General features: G+C 40.5%; 1 protein-coding gene across 1 annotated transcript in view; it reads left to right on the forward strand.

Moving 5' to 3' along the window:
• XPO6 (exportin 6) overlaps positions 1-17,844 on the forward strand; it is a 104,490-nt gene that overhangs the window by 50,397 nt on the left and 36,249 nt on the right. The window contains exon 9 of the mRNA XM_012639056.1: positions 10,291-10,400. Coding sequence (XP_012494510.1) covers positions 10,291-10,400 — 110 coding nt within the window. The remainder of the gene's footprint in view (positions 1-10,290; positions 10,401-17,844) is intronic.

The following is a 17,844-nucleotide window of genomic DNA, read 5'->3' on the forward strand; positions in this document are numbered from 1 at the left end:
AAAGAGAAAATACAGAAAGAAGATAAAGGAGAGATGTTAATGTTGGCACAGGTTAATGTGACACATACTTATATTTCTTTGTTATTGTTCTCTTGATTGGAGCTTAAAATTACGTAGCCTTTTTTTCTTACAGTACTCTAAAAGATGACTCCATCAGAGTACTCTGAGGCAGGGCCTTATTATTTATTTCCCTTGTAGATGATGTCATTTATGTATCTTGTAGCTTTTACTAATGCAATGCTACTGCTGTAGAAAAACGAGGGAAATTGGAGACTTACGTTATGAACAATCATGTTGACTGTTCAGAAACTTTCAAGTAGTTAAATTGTATTGAATTAGTAAATATTTGTAGATTGCCTGACAGCAAAAGCTGTTAATATTGGATTGCCTTTTGTTATTTAGCTATACAGAGTTAAGCTCTTTCCCTTTCCTTAGAGTAAATAGCAGAATATTAAGGCAAGTGCCTAAAATTAAGAAACTTTCAGTGCTTTTTAAATTGAGCAGTTTAATTTTTCCTAAAGCTAAAAAATTGATTTGTAAGATTATTTTTGGTTTGGTTTACTGTGTAAACAAGCTTTATGTGACATTTGCTTTGTATAATCACAAAAGAACTCATCTGATATGGTAGTTTTTTTTATTATTTGGTGATAGCTTTCTATATGAATTCAAAGGCATCAGTATTCACACATTTTTTTATATCTTTTCTAGCTGTGGTTAAGAAAGGCTGTGTTATCTTCATATGTTAATTAAAAAATGTAGCTGCTTATACTATCAGTTGGTTTGCCTTTTACTTTAAGTACAATATAGTCACAGACACTTTGTTGCGGCTCCTATTTGGATAGTATAGAAATACCATATGGTTTATCTGTATGCTGATTTTGTTATGTGTAACTTTTGTGCCCTTGGTTTTGTATTTTAATCCTATGCTTCCTATTGCCCCGTGAAAGCTGAGAGGTGCCTGGGAGGAGAAAGGTGACATAGATAATAGTGTGTGCTTGCTTCCTGGTCTGGGGTCCCTCACCACTAATTCTGAACTGCTCCATCCATTCTGAGGTGTTTAGGGGCTGCTTAACCAGGTTCTTGGCTTTTCTTCTCCTCTACTGCCTTTTTTCTTAACTTTATACTGTTCATTAGCACCTGTACCAGAAGGTGGGCAAGGGAAAGAAAATGAGGTACAATAAAATGTGTAGTTTTAGGTACTGAACAGTCTTGTTTGTATTTTTTTTTAATTGGATTGGAGATTAAAGTAAAATTGAGACCGCTCGATGTTTTGCCTGTGACTTCTCTTTGTTCTTCTGTGGGTGGTAGAGCATTGAGTGCACCTTCCTAACTAGCAGTAAACTGGTTGATGACTTAGAATGTCCATGTAAAACTGTAATGTAATACATGAGCTGAGTGATAGTGAGGAGTTCTTACTCTTAAGTCTTAGTGATTGACGGCACCAGGGAGAAGTCTGTCTGTACTTTCCTGTCTCTAAAAACAACTGATTTTAATGCCTTACTATTTTTTAAGTACATGGCCCCATGATCCACAGAAACAGCCATTTTCCTTATCAAAATATTTTTTAAAAGTTGCAAATAAGCTCACATACGTGTGAGCCAGTTACAGAGGTCAGACAGGCAGGTTGGCCACCCTCAGGGAGATAGGTCCCAGGAACATTATGGGACACTATTTCTGGGCCAGTTTTGCTTTTCTTTCCTTGTTTCTTTTTTTTCTTTTTCTGGTTTTTTTTTCCCTTTCTTTTTATTTATTTATTTTTTTAGAGACAGGGTCTTGCTCTGTCGCCAGGCCGGAGTGCAGTAACATGATCGTAGCTCACTGCAACCTTGAACTCCTGGACTCAAGCAATTCTCTCGCTTCAGCCTCCTGAGTAGCTGGGACTATTGGTGTGTGCCGCCATGCCTGGCTAATTAAAATTTTTTTGTTGAGATGGGGTCTCGCTATATTGCCCAGGCTGGTCTTGAACCCCTGGCCTCAAGTGATCCTCCCACCTCAGCCTCCCAAAGTGCTGGGCTTACAGGTGTGAGCCACTGTGCCCGTCCTCAATTTTGCTTTTCTGAGGAGTAGTTGTGTTCTCCCCCTTTATTATTTCACTTATTTCTGCTTTAACACATAGCTTTTCACAGTTATGAATTTCAGAATTGCATTTAGCCATTATTTAATTTTTAGCTAAGGCCTAGTATGTCATTACCTTTTTGTTGGTCTCTGAAATGTGATATATGAACTTACGTCCATCTCATTTTCTAATCACCTTTTGGTATTTAGGGGCTTAAAATGACAGTTTCTGAAATGTGAGAGTGATGATGTGCTGTGTATTTAATAACAAATTTCTCTTATCCTTGCAGCTATGACCCACACTCTTGTGTGAAATCATTTTATGAATACAAACGAATTGGGGATTCACTGTGATGTTTAAGAAAGAGCACTGGATTGGGTGTGGGTGATAGTCCTGTTCTGCCATGAGCTGGCGGAGTGACTTTGAGCTGGTTGCTTTATCTCTGTGGGCCTTGTCTGTAAAATGGAAATATCAGGCTAAAGTTCCTGAGGCTTGTCCAGCTCTAACAGACATCCCTTACATTTGAAATCACTTTTAGAGTGAGTTGGGATGTGCTATGTTTAATTAGCAACAGGAGCCAGGCTGTTTTCCCAGGGGGGAAAAATGAACATTAGGTTGCAAGCCTGAATATATCTTACCTGGATGCCATGCCCTTTGTATAGCCTGGTTTTGTTTTTGTGTCTTTAGCACAGTTCATTTTATTGTAATATTTTGGCCTCTTAGCAAAGATAGTCAGCCTTCTACTCTTGCCAGAGTGAAATGACACAGTGATCTGCCTATCAGCTTTTTAGCATCATTTCCTTTCACTTTAATTGGGTCATAACACTAATGAATTAGAAAATATAAGAGTACTAGCTTATAAGCAGCCTTAGTCGACAGTGTCTGAGGATTAAAGTTGCTTTTCTGCTATGTTTCAGGTGGTAATGGAATGAAGGGTTGCCTGTCCTGTAGGTAATTGTTGCAGGCCTTTATATTTTTAACTAAAAATATATTATAAATCTGTATAGTTCTGTACTGAAAGAAATTTGGATTGAATTTAAGTTCTCTTCTAAGGAGGTGGCTGGTTTTCTCATTGTTGCCTTTTGTCATCTTGTCTCATTTAGCTACATTGAGAAGTTTACTGACTTTCTGCGGCTCTTTGTGAGTGTTCACCTAAGAAGAATCGAGTCCTACTCTCAGTTTCCTGTGGTGGAGTTTTTGACACTTTTGTTCAAGTACACATTTCATCAGGTAAAGCACCAAAACCATCCTTCTCTTCCAGAGAAAAGGTGTACTTGTTATTTTCAGGAGAAAGAACTTTATTTCCCAGATATTTATGTAATGCTTCCTATGTGAAGATTAACACGTGTAATCTTCATAACAGCCCTATGAGGTAGGTACTATTCATCTCCATTTTACAGATTAAGAGGCTGAGCCACAGAGCAACTTGCCTGAGCATACAGGCTTACGGGTCATACAGTTGGTAAGTGGTAGAGCTGGGATTTAAATCCACAGAGTCTGTGCTCTTAACCACTATTGTGTTAGAGAAGCAAAATACAGAAAAAGTTTGAAATCAGGGTTTGAAATTAGTTCTATTCTGTAGCTGTCACCAAGATCTTCCACAAGATTATATAATATATAGTGAAGCTTTCAACAGCTAAGTTTTGGTGATGTCCAGTTTTTTTCCCTAGGATGACAACAAATTTTTGGAGCTCCTATTGTATTTCAGGGGCTAGGCATGTAACCTTCACAAGCAAAGTCCTTGTGTTCATCGGGAGTTTATATTCTAGTGACCCAGTATTTTTATAAATATAGATAAACAGCTTTATTGAAGTATAATTTTACATACCATGAAATTCTTTCATTGTAATTGTACAGTTCATTGATGTTCAGAGAATGGATAGAGGTGTACAGCTGTCACTGCTCTCCAATTTTAGATATTTCTATCACACCCTATCCCTTAGTTCAAAAATTTTTTATTGAACTATGACATACATACAAAAAAGTGCATAAATCATATGTGTATAGTTGGATGATGAGTTTTCCCAGAATAACCATGCCTATATAACTGCTACCTAAGTCAAGAAATAGAATGTTCCCAGCACCCCCGGGACACTCTCATGTCCTTTCCAGTCACTTCCCCTCTTGTCTCTCAGAGCAGCAGCCCCAGTCCTGACCTTAACAACACAGATTAGTTTTGCCTGTTTTAGAACTTCTCTGAACAAAAGCATATAATGTATATTTGTTTTGTCTGTTTTTCTTTTTTGTTTACATTATGTTTGTGAGATTCATTCGTGTTGTGTGTGGCAGTAGTTTGTGCATTTTCATTGTGTTATACTAAATCATTGTCTGAAAATCCATTCCACTGCTGATTTGGCTGCTTCTAGTTCTTGGTGACCATGAATCATGTTGCAGTGAACATTCTTACATATGTGCTTTTTGATGTACTTAGGTAGCTTTTCTGTTGGTGTATACCAGGGATGAAACTACCAAGTCAATGAGGGCATCTGCTTTTTAAAAGTAGATTTTTTTTTTTTTTTTTTGGCTAAAAAACCACTAGTGTTGTAGCTTACTGTGGCTGGAGGAGAGGCAAGGGTCTGGGCGGGGTGGTGGTTGTGTATGTGATGGTGGATTTGGAGCAAGGGTTTGGTGTGGAGGAAGCTGGCTTTTCTTATAGAAGGACTTGGCATGTGAAAATAAAAGTACCCAGGGGTAAGGGCGAACCATTCCTGGGTGAGGAGTGGGGGCCACAGTTGGAGGAGGAGGACCAAGGCTTGAAGAAGTGTCAAGATGTCTGGTAGAGGGGCCAGTGTGTCTAGAGCAAGAAGGAAAACATGCTGAGCTCACTAGTCCTAGGGAGGAATAGAAGAGATTGGGGGAGGGTGAGGACGGAGGGGAGAAGCATCAGGTGGGTCGGTTTTGAGATGGATACAGAGAAACCTTAAAGGAGAGCAGGAAAAAGGATTTGAGAGAATGTTGAGTGAGTGTTAAATAGATATTTTAGGAAAAGTGGGGCAGAAGTGAAAGCAAGAAGGAGCCAGTGCTGAGGTTGCAAAGAAGGGGCTTATTTGGGGAAATGGAATGAAAATATCTTGAAATTTTATTCCTTATGTAAGATGGGATTTTTAAAAAACATATGTAATATAGAAGAAAAGCTAAAAGAATGTTTTAAAATGTGCAGTCTTATCCCTGTTTCTTTAGACTTGGACCCAAAAGTTGTGTGTTTGAGCTCTGGGTGTTTCTGTTAGGGCTGTGTCCCTGGACAAGTCTTTTTATAATCATTTCCTTAAATTTTGGTTTCCTCACGTAAGAAGATAGATGGCAGTGGTATCTTCAGGGTCTTTCCCAGGGTTTATCCTTGGTGATTCTTTCACTAGACTGGTATGTATTAGTTTTCCACTGAACTTAAAGTGGTTGTTTTGTTTTTATATATTATATTTATTTATTGGGAAAAGAAATAGACATGTGGTCATGAAGCAAACAACAAGCTTCTTTCTTCCTCCCTATACCTGGAGGCCATTGTCAGGCGAGGTCCTTTCTGCTCTCTTGTCCTCCTGTATGAGGACCTTCTTTCTGCGTGCAGGCTTGCCAGCTGTGGAGTGGGCGTGTCCTTGAGGTCCAGACAGCATCATATTCTAGCACAAGGGGGTTAGGAACCCAGTGCTGTGTCCCAGTGTACTCTGGGCATACTGGGACAGGGTGCACTCTAGAGTCAAGGCCTGGGAGTAGGGGAGTTCTTTGGGATAAGATTTAAAAGTAAGCAATTATTAGGTCATTAAATATGAAATGTCTGATTTCAGATCAAAAGTGTAGTTTATTATATCTCAGACAAGAAGCAGCACAATTAAAGTACATGCCTAATCTCGACATGGTTTTGCCTTTTTTTTTTTTTTTTTGAGACAGAGTCTCACTCCGTTGCCCCCAGTAGAGTGCCGTGGCGTCAGCCTAGCTCACAGCAACCTCAAACTCCTGGGCTCAAGCGATCCTCCTGCTTCAGCCTCTCAACTAGCTGGGACTACAGGCGTGTGCCACCACACCCAGCTATGTTTTTCTATTTTTAGTAGAGATGGGGTCTTGCTCTTCCTCAGGCTGGTCTCGAACACCTGAGCTCAAGCGATCTTCCCGCCTCGGCCTCCCAGAGTGCTAGGATTACAGGTGTGAGCCACTGTGCCTGGCTGAGTTTTGCCATCTTAACGGTAGCTTGTTTATGCCAGCAGTGAAGAAGCCTGGAGAGCAAGTGGTGATGAAATCTTGAAAGACATTTTCCACAGCTTGTTGAGAATTGAATATTTTTCCTTGTAAGAACTGTTCCAAAGCCTAGAAGGAAGTGGTAGTCAGTTGTTGCAAGGTCTGGTGAATACATATGGCAGAGAGTTTCCAAGTCCAGCTGCTGTAGTTTGAGCAGCGCTGTTTGCATGACATGTGGTCAAGTGTTGTCTTGCAAGAGGATTGGCCTGTCTGTTGACCAGTCTCAGCTGCTTACTTGCAAGCATCCCCATCATTTTGTCCAACTGGTTGCAGTAGACATCTGCTGTAATCAACTGCCCAAGTTTCATGAGGTTGTAGTGGATAATGCCAGTGCTGGACCCCAAACAGACATCATTAGCTTTTTTTGATGAGTATTCGATTTTGGGCTCTGTTTTGGCACTTATCTTTATCCAACCGTTGTGCCGAACGCTTACGATTGTCAAAAAGAATCCATTTTTCATCACATGTAACATTATAGTGTAGAAATGGTTCACCTTTATTTCGTGACAACAAAGATGGGAAAGCTTCAAGATGATTTCTCTTCTGACGTCTAATTCATGGGGAACCCATCTATTCAGCTTCTTTGCCTTGCTGATTTGTTTCAAATGGTCCAATATTGTTGGAATAGTAATGTCAGACCTTGCTGCTAATTCACATGTAGGTTGAGATGGACTTGCTTCCACTACAGGTTTCAGCTCATCATTATCTACCTTGGTGTCTCAGGTCACCCACATGCCTCATTTTCAAGATTAAAATCACCATAACAGAACTTCTCAAACCATCGACATACTGTGTATTCATTAGCCACAACCTTCCCAAACCCTTCATTGATATTTCGAACTGTCTGTGCTGCACTGGTTCCATGATGGAACTCCTATTCAAAAATAACACGAACTTTTGACTTATCCATGCTCTAAAAAAAAATTTTGAAAGATAATTACAAGCCAAAATGTGCATTTGAAAGACTGAAGATGTACTTTCACAACAAAAATAAAACAAGAAGTATCAAAGTGAAATGTCAGAGATATCAACTGTCCCTCTGGCCACTAGTGCTCCCAGGTATTGGCCTCTACTATGACTTTCCTTTCTGGCTGAGCCTTTGGATGCAGCTGTCCAAGCCCATGATTTCTCTGTCACCCTGCTGCTAGTCTTACTGCATCCTCACCAGGTCTTTCTCGGTCTCGCACTTTTCATTTTGCCCCTTATTTCTAAAACAGGGCCTGAGATGGTATGACCTAGGGGAGAGGGCCTCTTGAGTGGGAGTCTTTTTTTTTTTGTTTGAAACAGAGTGTCACTCTTTTTCCTGGGCTAGAGTGCCATGGTGTCAGCCTAGCTCACAGCAACCTCAGATTCCTGGGCTCAAGCGATCCTTCTGCCTCAGCCTCCTGAGTAGCTGGGACTACAGGCATGCGCCACCATGCCCGGCTAATTTTTCTATATATATTTTTAGTTGTCCAGCTAATTTCTTTCTATTTTAGCAGAGACAGGGTCTCGTTCTTGCTCAGGCGGGTCTTGAACTCCTGAGCTCAAACGATCCGCCCGTCTCGGCCTCCCAGAGTGCTAGGATTACAGGTGTGAGCCACCGCGCCCGGCCTTGAGTGGGAGTCTTAAGATCCACGTTCTAGTTCTGATTCTGGTCCTTAATTGTCTTGTCTTGTTACCTTAGGTAGGTCACTTGACTTAATAGGCTTGGTTTTTTTTTTTCCTTTTCTTTTTTTTGAGACAGGGTGTCTTGCTCTATTGCCTGGCCTAGAGTGCAGTGATGTCATCATAGGTCATTGCAGCCTTGAACTCCTGGGCTCAGGTGATCTCAGCCTCCCAAGTAGCCAGGACTACGGGCATGTGCCACCATGCCCGGCTAATTTTTCTTAGTTTTTTAGAGACAAGGTCTCACTATGTTGCCCAGGCTTGTCTTGAACTCCTAGCACCTTGGCCTCCCAAAGTGCTAGGATACAGGTGTGAGCCACTGCACCCAGTTAGTTTCTTTATCTATAAGATGGGAAGAAGAAAAATAGCTATCTGTCCACTTTCCAAGCCTGTTGTAAAGATCAAATAAACCAATGCAAATGGAAACCAAACATTGTAAACCACTTAGAAGATAAGAGTGGTATCATTAGTTTCTTAAGGAAACTTGTCAGGATTTTCAGTGGTCAAATAGCCCTGGAATCTGAAAAGTAAATCTGAGCACAGGTACATTTTAAAAATGGGTCTGTGAAAAGTTTGAAAAGTTAAGTGACTCCAAAAGTAGAGCCAGCCTATCACCCTTATGACCTCAATGACCTGTGTCCACAATGATTGTCAAAGGCCAGATCATGGGCAGCCTGTGGGCAGCGGTGCCTGCAGGTATGGATGTGAGTGGTGGTGTTTGCAGGTTGTACAGGGGGTGTATCTGCTCACTTTTTTTTACTGGTCTTGAGCCATATATTAATAGTAAATCCTTACTTCAAAGGCAAGAGGATGACATGTATAATTGTGAAGTACTTTTATGTATCCATAAAACTTGGATTTTTGTGGTGGCTTTTTTCAAAAGCACTTCCACATGCATTCGATCAGTTATGTTCTTTTCAGTGGCCTGGTGGGCATTTTTAACCAGGGAAGGACAGACTGGATGACTTACTTAAGGGAAGCTCAGCAAGTTGAAGCCCGGACAAGACTCTGTTGCCTGGGTTTGCAAGTTGAGTGTCCTGTCCACTGACTACCTGTATTATTTTCACATGGCTTATTAATTGTTCTTCCTGGCTTTTCTCCTGTTTCTTTTCATGTTCCAGACATCCTGGCTTTTGCCAGGTATGAAGTGGAGACAGGAAATGGTCATTGGTTTTCTAAGGTTGGTCCTGTCAGTGGTCCTGACTGACTTGTAGAAGTCTAGTTCCAGAGCTGCCCTTTGGGTAGCGAATTTGTAGTCTGCCTAGTTTTTTAAGTTATAGTTTTTCTGTCTCAGACTTGAGCTTGGGTGCAGAACTCCCATTGAACTCTACCACACAATCTTAGTTATTTCTTGGGCAAATTCTTAATATGCATGTGTAAACTTCTGGATCTCCTTGTGGATCAGAAATGGAAGGAAACTGATCCAAGAAGGTGATGATACTTTTCCTTTCCATGACTGATGTTGCCACTAAATATATGGTTCAATGAAGCAGTCACTAGAAAAACCAGTGGGTTCTTACAGGTGGTGAGAATTTGAGTGACTGTGTCAGGGATTGGGGACCACAAGTTGAACCTGAATGTGTGTGGGAAGGACTTGATATTGGAGAGTATAGTGCCTAGATTTTGCATGGAATAGAATCTGAAAGCTCTTGAGAAAGTTGACCAGTGCAAGGGTCTAGGCACCAGGATCCTGCAAAGACTTGCTCTTCTCGCTTCGACCTTATCTATACCTCGTTAGAGTTTGCCCTTAGCCTGTTTGACACCCCTACTTTTGCAAATAGGCTAATGCCCTGAGGATCAGACTTACCAAGCTCATTTTCAATCTATTATATGGGAAGACTGCAGATGTGACTTTCCTTACATTCCATTGGATGAACCTGTCACTTGTGGAGCCACTGAAACTTATTTTTGGTTTTGTAATTGTTCATAATGGAAAGAACACTGGCTGGAGGAAGAAGGACCTGTTCCTACCCCTGACTTTCAGCAGCTCGTTATCTTTGGATCTCAATCTCTTTCTTTCTAAAATGAATTTGAATTAGCTGATCTATGAGAGCCCTCTCCACCACAGTCTCAGATTTTAGAATAGGCTTATGCTTGGCTTATTTTGTAACTCAGTTTGTCCCCGATAGTATCTCCCTAATGATGCATTCTCTGGTACCCTTGTCTTGTCTTGTTTGGTTCAATAGCGCCCAGTGGTGAAGACTGACTGGAAGTGCCAGTTTTGGTTAGTGGGAAACTGAGGGAATGGAAATAGGCTTATGGTTTTACCATTCTGGTGGAAGTAAACGCTGGCATGTGTGTGTTTCTAAGGAATAGTTGCATTAAATAATTTCATTGTCTGGATTTCTTTTGTACCATAGCCTACTCATGAAGGTTACTTCTCTTGTTTGGATATCTGGACGCTCTTTTTGGACTATCTGACAAGTAAAATAAAAAGTCGTCTTGGAGACAAGGAAGCAGTTCTCAACAGGTAAATTCTACAAACAATGATAACTAGAAATAGTCATTTTTACCAGTTATTCTTGTGGTTTAAAGGGGCAATCATGCAGCTGGATCTCTTCAGGGAAACTGAGTCACATCAGCTGTTTAGGCAGTAATGCCATTAAGCATTTTCTTCTTTTTTCTTTTAAATATCTTGTTTTCTTAAAACATTTTTTCTGATTAAAAAGTAACATTTATTATTAATTTTTAGGTACACTAATGCTTTTGTGGTATGTCTTTTTAAATGTTTTAAAATGGCCCTTATTTTGGAGGTACATACTGAAGTATTTATTGGATAAAATGGTGTGACATCTGGGATTTGCTTTAAAATAACCCAGTGGGGGTAGACGGGAAGTAGGTTGGTGTAGAGAAGAAACAGGCCTGGCTATGTGTTGGTAATTGATGTTGAAGTTGGTTCATAGGAACTTGGGGTTCATTATGTTCTCACTCCTTTTGTATGTGTTTGAAAATTCCCCCAATAAATGAATAAATACCTGTCATTAAAAATATTTATTTTTAAAACTAGGAAAAGAGAGAGAAGATAGAGAAAAATATAAAGAAGATATGTTATTCATAATCTCACACTCCAGAGATACTTGCTTTTGTACTTTTATTGTATTTCTTAAAAATGGAAAATGGGACAAGATTTGTTTTTTTTTTCCCCCCGTATGTTTCTCAAACCCATTTTTCCTGCTTGCAGGCAGAAAGTGTATTTTCTGTACAATATGATCTTAGTGCCACTGGGTGGGGAGAAGAGGGGAAGTTGGAGATTCAGCATGCCAGGGAAATAATAGCAGGATCCATGTATGGGGAAAGTAAAGATGGCTGTTTTCTTAGCAGATATATACCTGTCATAGTCTCAGTATGTGGCTGCATTCCAGTCACATGGCAGTTATGAAGGAGGCAAAAGAATGTATTTTACATTGTAGGATCAGAGTAGTTTCCTATTAAACTAAACCTGATTCTTGTATTTCTAGTGTACAGATGCAGTTATGGTATGAGGTTACAAACTAGGTGATGTGGCCCTAGGTACTTTATCACACTTACTTAAGAGAGGGCCTGCAGATTTCACTCAGTTTGATTATAGCTCTTGCTTCTTTGTACGATATTTATAAGAGCGATTTCAGATGAGGTGGCCATTGTGTGCAAAACCTGTCCAGTGGATGAGGGAGGGAGGTTCTATAGTGTGACTAGGAATCAGGCAGACCTGGAATCCTGGTTTTGTAGTTCCTACCTGGGTAAGTTACTTAGCCCTTGGAAGCTTCTCTTTCCTCATTTGTGAAATGGAGATGATACTAAGCGTTGTTATGGGCTGGGTGTGGGTCATACCTGTAATCCTAACACTCTGGGAGGCCTAGGTGGAAGGATCTCGAGCTCAGGAGTTCGAGACCAGCCTGAGCAAGAGCGAGATCCCATCTCTACTAAAAAGAGAAAAAATTGCGCCTGTAGTCCCAGCTACTCAGGAGGCTGAGGCAGGAGGATGGCTTGAGCCCAGGAGTTTTGAGGTTGCTGTGAGCTAGACTGATGCCATGGCACTCTAGCCCAGGTGACAGAATGAGACTCTGTCTCCAAAAAAAAAAAAAGAGTTCTTGAGACATTAAATGAAATAATAAACTAATGCATTTAGAATGCTTGACACATTGTAAGTGCTCAGTAAATGGTACCGATGCTTTTTTTGTTTGTTTGTTTGTTTTGTTTTTAGAATAGTTAGAATTCAAGGAAATCATGTATGTAAAATGCCTGGTGGCACAGTGTCTAGATGTATTAGGCACTCGATAAATGGTCACAGTGATGACAACAAGAAGTCATAGATGATGTTACTGCCGTTTGACTGTGGTGGTGACCATGGAGTTAGGTGACAGGGCCCCTGGATAGTGTAAAGGCATTTGGCCCACCCCCATATGTTTACCTTCCTGCCCAGCTGTCTGTCATCTGTTGTCACAGTTGTTAGTGGTTCTGGCTGACCACTTTAAATACTAGGAATTTTTCATTGATTGTTTTATCATTTTAATGAGGCTTTCTAATGACTTATTTTTTAAAACATATATGTAACACTTTTTTTTTTAAAGACAAGATCTCACTCTGTTGCCCAGGCTGGAGTACAGTGGCCTGATCATAGCTCACTGTAACCTCAAACTCCTGAGATCAAGGGATCCTCCTGCCTCGGCCTCCTCTGTAGCTACAGGAGCACACCACCGTGCTTGGCTAATTTTTATACTTTTTGTAGAGACAGGGTCTCACTATGTTGCTCAGGCCAGTCTTGAACTCCTGGCCTCAACAATCCTCCTGCCTCTGCCTCCCAGAGTGCTAGGGTCACAGGCATGAGCCACTGTGCACAGCCTATATAACACTTTTATGCCTTTAAAAAATGAAAAGCCCCTCAAAAGCTTGCCTGTGGTTTATGCTGTTAAAGAATAACTACTATCTGGGGAACTGCTTGTCCTATCAGACATCCTCTAGTGGTCTAGGACAGTAGATTACAAAGAAGGGTGTATCAGGTATTCCCTTGGGGTGCACAAAGAAAATATCTGAACTTCAGCTTATATTTTTTTCTGTCACCCTTACATTATACATTTATACAAATGAGTGCTCAAAAGCTTTTAAATGAAAATTTTGATTTTGGTAGTGACTACTCTAGGTACTGAGAGACCCTGGTATGGCACAGATGTGGTGTTTTGCAGGAACAGCTGCTGAAGAGCACTGGCTACTGGCAGTTACCACCTTTACCTAACTGAGAGCATATAAATGTAATCAAACGTTTTTCAACTGATAAAATGTATCTGAGGGAAGATGAGGTGCTTTTGGAATCACATTTGTGACTTAAGCCAGAATTTCAGAAGCAACTGATCTTGCAGGAAGTAGTCAGAAATGTTTTCTTGGTATCTTAAATGGGAAACGTAGGTGTGGTTAAGTCACAAAGGCAGCACTCAGTTCCTGTCCCTTGTGGTTTAAAGGTTTTGCATCATTCATCACAACAAAGTGGTAAGCATTGTAGGCTACAAATTTAGAAGCACAAGTGTACATGGATTTATTTTTGGTCCTACGAACTTGGAAATTGGAGTTCTGAATGTTCCTTGCCTAGTGAGAATGCTTGAGAGTTGCTTGGTCAGAGCTGGCAGGGACACGAGAGAACTTGAGTCCCAGTGTTAATGGGATAAATGTTCAGTAACATACCCTGCTGAGCAAAATTGCTAATGGGGTAGATCGTCCTGATTGTCATTTTGAGGAGGTGGTATGGAAGGGCCCACATTTCAATTTCCTTTTTCTCTTTTGTACTTGGGGATAGTTGTGTCTTCCTCATAAGCAGCTGAGAAAGTGGAATGGACCAGTGTGTGTAAAGTGTCTTGGCTGACATAGGTGCTCAGTGAGTGAGTTTGGTTCTCTTCCTCTTTTTCTCTCACTTCTTTCTCTTTGTGCTCGTCAACGTAAAGCGGGTCACCTGTGTAGAAACTTATTTTTATAGGAAGATGAAGAAACCAGAATGTGTGAAGCAACCTAAAGGCATTGAGTCATGTCCTGTGAACCCCTTTGTCATGAGAATACTGGCCAGTGCTGGCCACGGACCAGCGTAGGGATTCTGGGTGACATTAGGTTAGACTGTAAACAAATGTGGGTGAGCATGAGAAAAATTACTGCTCTTTTTGGAGTGGGTATTCTGCTTAATAAAGAGGAAGTGCCACTGTTACACGTGACATATTGATGCAATTAACAGAAGGTGTTAACTAGGTTTAGATCAGGTTCCAGTAGTTTTCTAGCTCCTGCTAAGAGAAATTCATGTTGTCACCTACCCCAAAGAGCAAGTGAATGGGGTCTTATTATTGAGTTGAAAAAACTATCCAGAATTTGTTAGGTCCAGAGCTGAGAGACACATGAAGCCTCATGTGTAGCAAAATGCTGTTTATTTTGAGCATCTGCGTGCAGATAGGTGGAGGCCGAAAAAGGCGTCCACGAGGGAAAAGGGGAGAGCCTTGGGTTTTATAAAGAGAGTTTTTCTGGGGGAAGTAAATAAATTCTTTTCAAAAAACCAGGAGGGATAAGGAAAGTAAGTTCCCCTCTTGCATTCCATTCCTTTATCTCCCTAGGGAACAACGGGGAGGGATAACTGTTGGCCTTATCAGGAGGATAAGGGAAGTAAGTTCCCCTTTTGCATTTCATTCCTTTATCTCTCTAGGGGTCTGGCAAAGGCTACACCCCTAGGGTGTATTAGGGTTTTATAGGAGGTTTGAAGTATGGGGAGGGTAAATTCTTTAAGCCTAACAGAATTATGCTTCAGTCCTTTGTAGTTATCGAAGTTGAAATTTTGTCTGTTTATTGCCTGTGTTTTTTTAATTCATTTCTTTGTTCATTTGTCCTTTATTCATATTTATTGAGCACCTACTATTTAGTTGCCTTAACATGTATAATTTCATTTAACTTTAAGAACTTGTGAGGTCTGTAGGCTTATCTCCATTGTGTATACAGGCATTTAATGTTATAAGTTTCCCTCTAAGCACTGCTTTAGCTTTATTCATCAAATTTTAATAGGTTGCACTTTCATTTGATTTAAAATATTTTCTCTTTAAATATTTCTCTTTAAAATTTCTCTTCAGATTTCCTCTTTAATTTCCCAGTATTTGGGGACTTTTCCATGTGTCTTTTTTGTTACTGTTTTCTAGTTAATTTTATTATGATCTGCGAGCACAGTTTGTGTGATTTTAGTTCTTTTAAGTTTTTTCATGTTTGTCTTGTGGCCCAGTCTTCTTGGAGATTGTTTATTGTGCACTTGAAAAAAATGTGTATTCTGTTGTTGTTGGGTCGAGTGTTGTATAAATGTCAGTCAGGTCAGATTGGTTGCACGTGTCTCCTTTCTCTTGCTTGTTCTATCCATTACTGAGAGAGGTGAATTCTCCAGGTATAATTGTGGATTTATCTGTCTCCTTTTAGCTTTATCAGTTTTTACTTCATTTATTTTGATCCTCTGATGTTAGTTGTATACATGTTTAGTTTTCGTTTTCATGTATCTATTGACTGTATCTCTCTATATGGGTATTTGAGTGGTTGCTCTGGGTATTACAATATATAGATATTTAACTTTTCACATTAACATTTTACCACAAGTGTAATATGGAAACCTCACCACCATATAGATTCCTTTACCCCCCTTTCTTTCTTTTGAGGTTGCCATATGTTTTCCATCTACACACTTTGAAAACCCATCAGACAACATTCTAAATTATGCTTTTACCCATCATGCATATTTTAAAGATCTTAGGAGAGGAATAGTCGATTATATTTACTGAGACAGTTGCCAGTTCTCTTGCTTTCCCTGCATTCTTGAAGTTCCAGGTTTCTTTCTCATATCATTCACCTTCTCTGTTAGTCAGCTTGTGCTGCCACAACAAAACACCACAGGCTTGGTGGCTTAAACGACAGTTTATTTTCTCACAGTTCTAGAGACTAGAAGTTCCAGATCAAGGTGCTGGTGGATTCAGTTTCTGTTCTGGGGAGAGCTCTCGTGGCAGCTTGTCTGTGTGCTCAGGTAGTCTTTCTGCTGGGCATGCGTGGAGAGATTACTCTCTTGTGTTTCTTCCTCTTCTTATAAGGGCATCAGTCCTAGTGGATTAAGGTCCTACCGTATGACCTCACCTAGCCTTTATCACCTCTGTACAGGCCCTGTCTCCACATACAGTCGCACTGAAGGTTAGGGATCAACATAAGAATTGGAGGGGGGTGGGTTGCCGCAACACAATTCAGTCCATAGCCTTCCGGCTGAAGACCCTCATGGCAGATTGTTACTATAGCTGCTTTAAAGTCATTGATAATTCTAACATCTGTGTCATCTTGAGGTTGACATCTGTTGATTGTCTTTCCCTTGAGAAATAGTGTCTCTCTGTTCTCTGTCAGGTAATTTTTGGATCCTTTTACCTGTTTGTTCCACCGGTGTTAGGCATGGCTTTCCTCTCCACCGCCACCTTATGGTCAAAGGTGGATGCTGCATGGTGCTGCAGACATCACACCCGTGATTTAGGCAGCAGGAATGACAAGTGGGATAGCTTGGGCTAAAGAAGCTCTCCCAAGTCCCAGCCAGTGACTTCTTTCAGCATCTCAGTGACCACCCTATCTATTTGCCAGGGAGGCTGGGAAATGTGGTCTTTCAATTGGCCTCAATGCCAGTGTTCTCTTACTAAGGAAGAAGGGGACGATGGGTTATTGGGCAGGCCAGAGTATCTGCCATGTGCACATATGTCCCCAGCTCCCACCAAACACTTTGGGAGGTCAATTATTTATATGCACTTTAGCTTGGGTTTAATCTAAGCGCTATGTTTTTGTTTTTCTACAGCCAGAGTTGCCAACTGCCAGTTAGGAATTTAGGTCTAATTTAGGATTATCCTTTGCATATATAGTTTCTAAATTTCCTTTTAGTTTAGCATGACAACTTATTAATGACAGAATTCATCCATCCTCTGGTCTGCTTTCTGATCTGAAGTGGATTTTTCTTTCCTAGCAAAATTGTGAAATGTTTTGGTTTGTCATAGCAATTTATAGCATGAAATTTCTGTAACTTTAGAAATTATGTCCTGAACAAATAGCAAATGTAAATATTTGATCTTACTTTTTGTGAAGTCTCTGAAGTAGGATTTTGACTTTAGTGGGTAATTTTTCCCACAGATGTTGCCAATTTTATTAGGAATTTTTCCTGCCAACACTCTTTCCTGGGACATGCTCAATTGCCAAAGGGCATGCTCTAGGACTGGCATTTGTTAGGTTGTTATGTCATTTGCAAACAGTGGGGGAGTCATTGTTGAAGTTGGGGCGGGTAGCCAGTGTCTCTGTCTCTAGTTAAGAAATGAGCTGTTGCCCGCGCGGTGGCTCACGCCTGTAATCCTAGCACTCTGGGAGGCTGAGGCGGGTGGATCGCTCAAGGTCAGAAGTTTGAGACCAGCCTGAGCAAGAGCGAGACCTCGTCTCTACTAAAAAATAGAAAGAAATGATCTGGACAACTAAAAAAATATATAGAAAAAATTAGCCGGGCATGGTGGCGCATGCCTGTAGTCCCAGCTACTCGGGAGGCTGAGGGGTCTGGCAAAGGCTACACCCCTAGGGTGTATTAGGGTTTTATAGGAGGTTTGAAGTATGGGGAGGGTAAATTCTTTAAGCCTAACAGAATTATGCTTCAGTCCTTTGTAGTTATCGAAGTTGAAATTTTGTCTGTTTATTGCCTGTGTTTTTTTAATTCATTTCTTTGTTCATTTGTCCTTTATTCATATTTATTGAGCACCTACTATTTAGTTGCCTTAACATGTATAATTTCATTTAACTTTAAGAACTTGTGAGGTCTGTAGGCTTATCTCCATTGTGTATACAGGCATTTAATGTTATAAGTTTCCCTCTAAGCACTGCTTTAGCTTTATTCATCAAATTTTAATAGGTTGCACTTTCATTTGATTTAAAAT

This window comes from Propithecus coquereli, unplaced genomic scaffold (assembly GCF_000956105.1).
Source record: "Propithecus coquereli isolate 6110/MARCELLA unplaced genomic scaffold, Pcoq_1.0 Scaffold137, whole genome shotgun sequence".
In the NCBI taxonomy this organism is placed as follows: domain Eukaryota; kingdom Metazoa; phylum Chordata; class Mammalia; order Primates; family Indriidae; genus Propithecus; species Propithecus coquereli.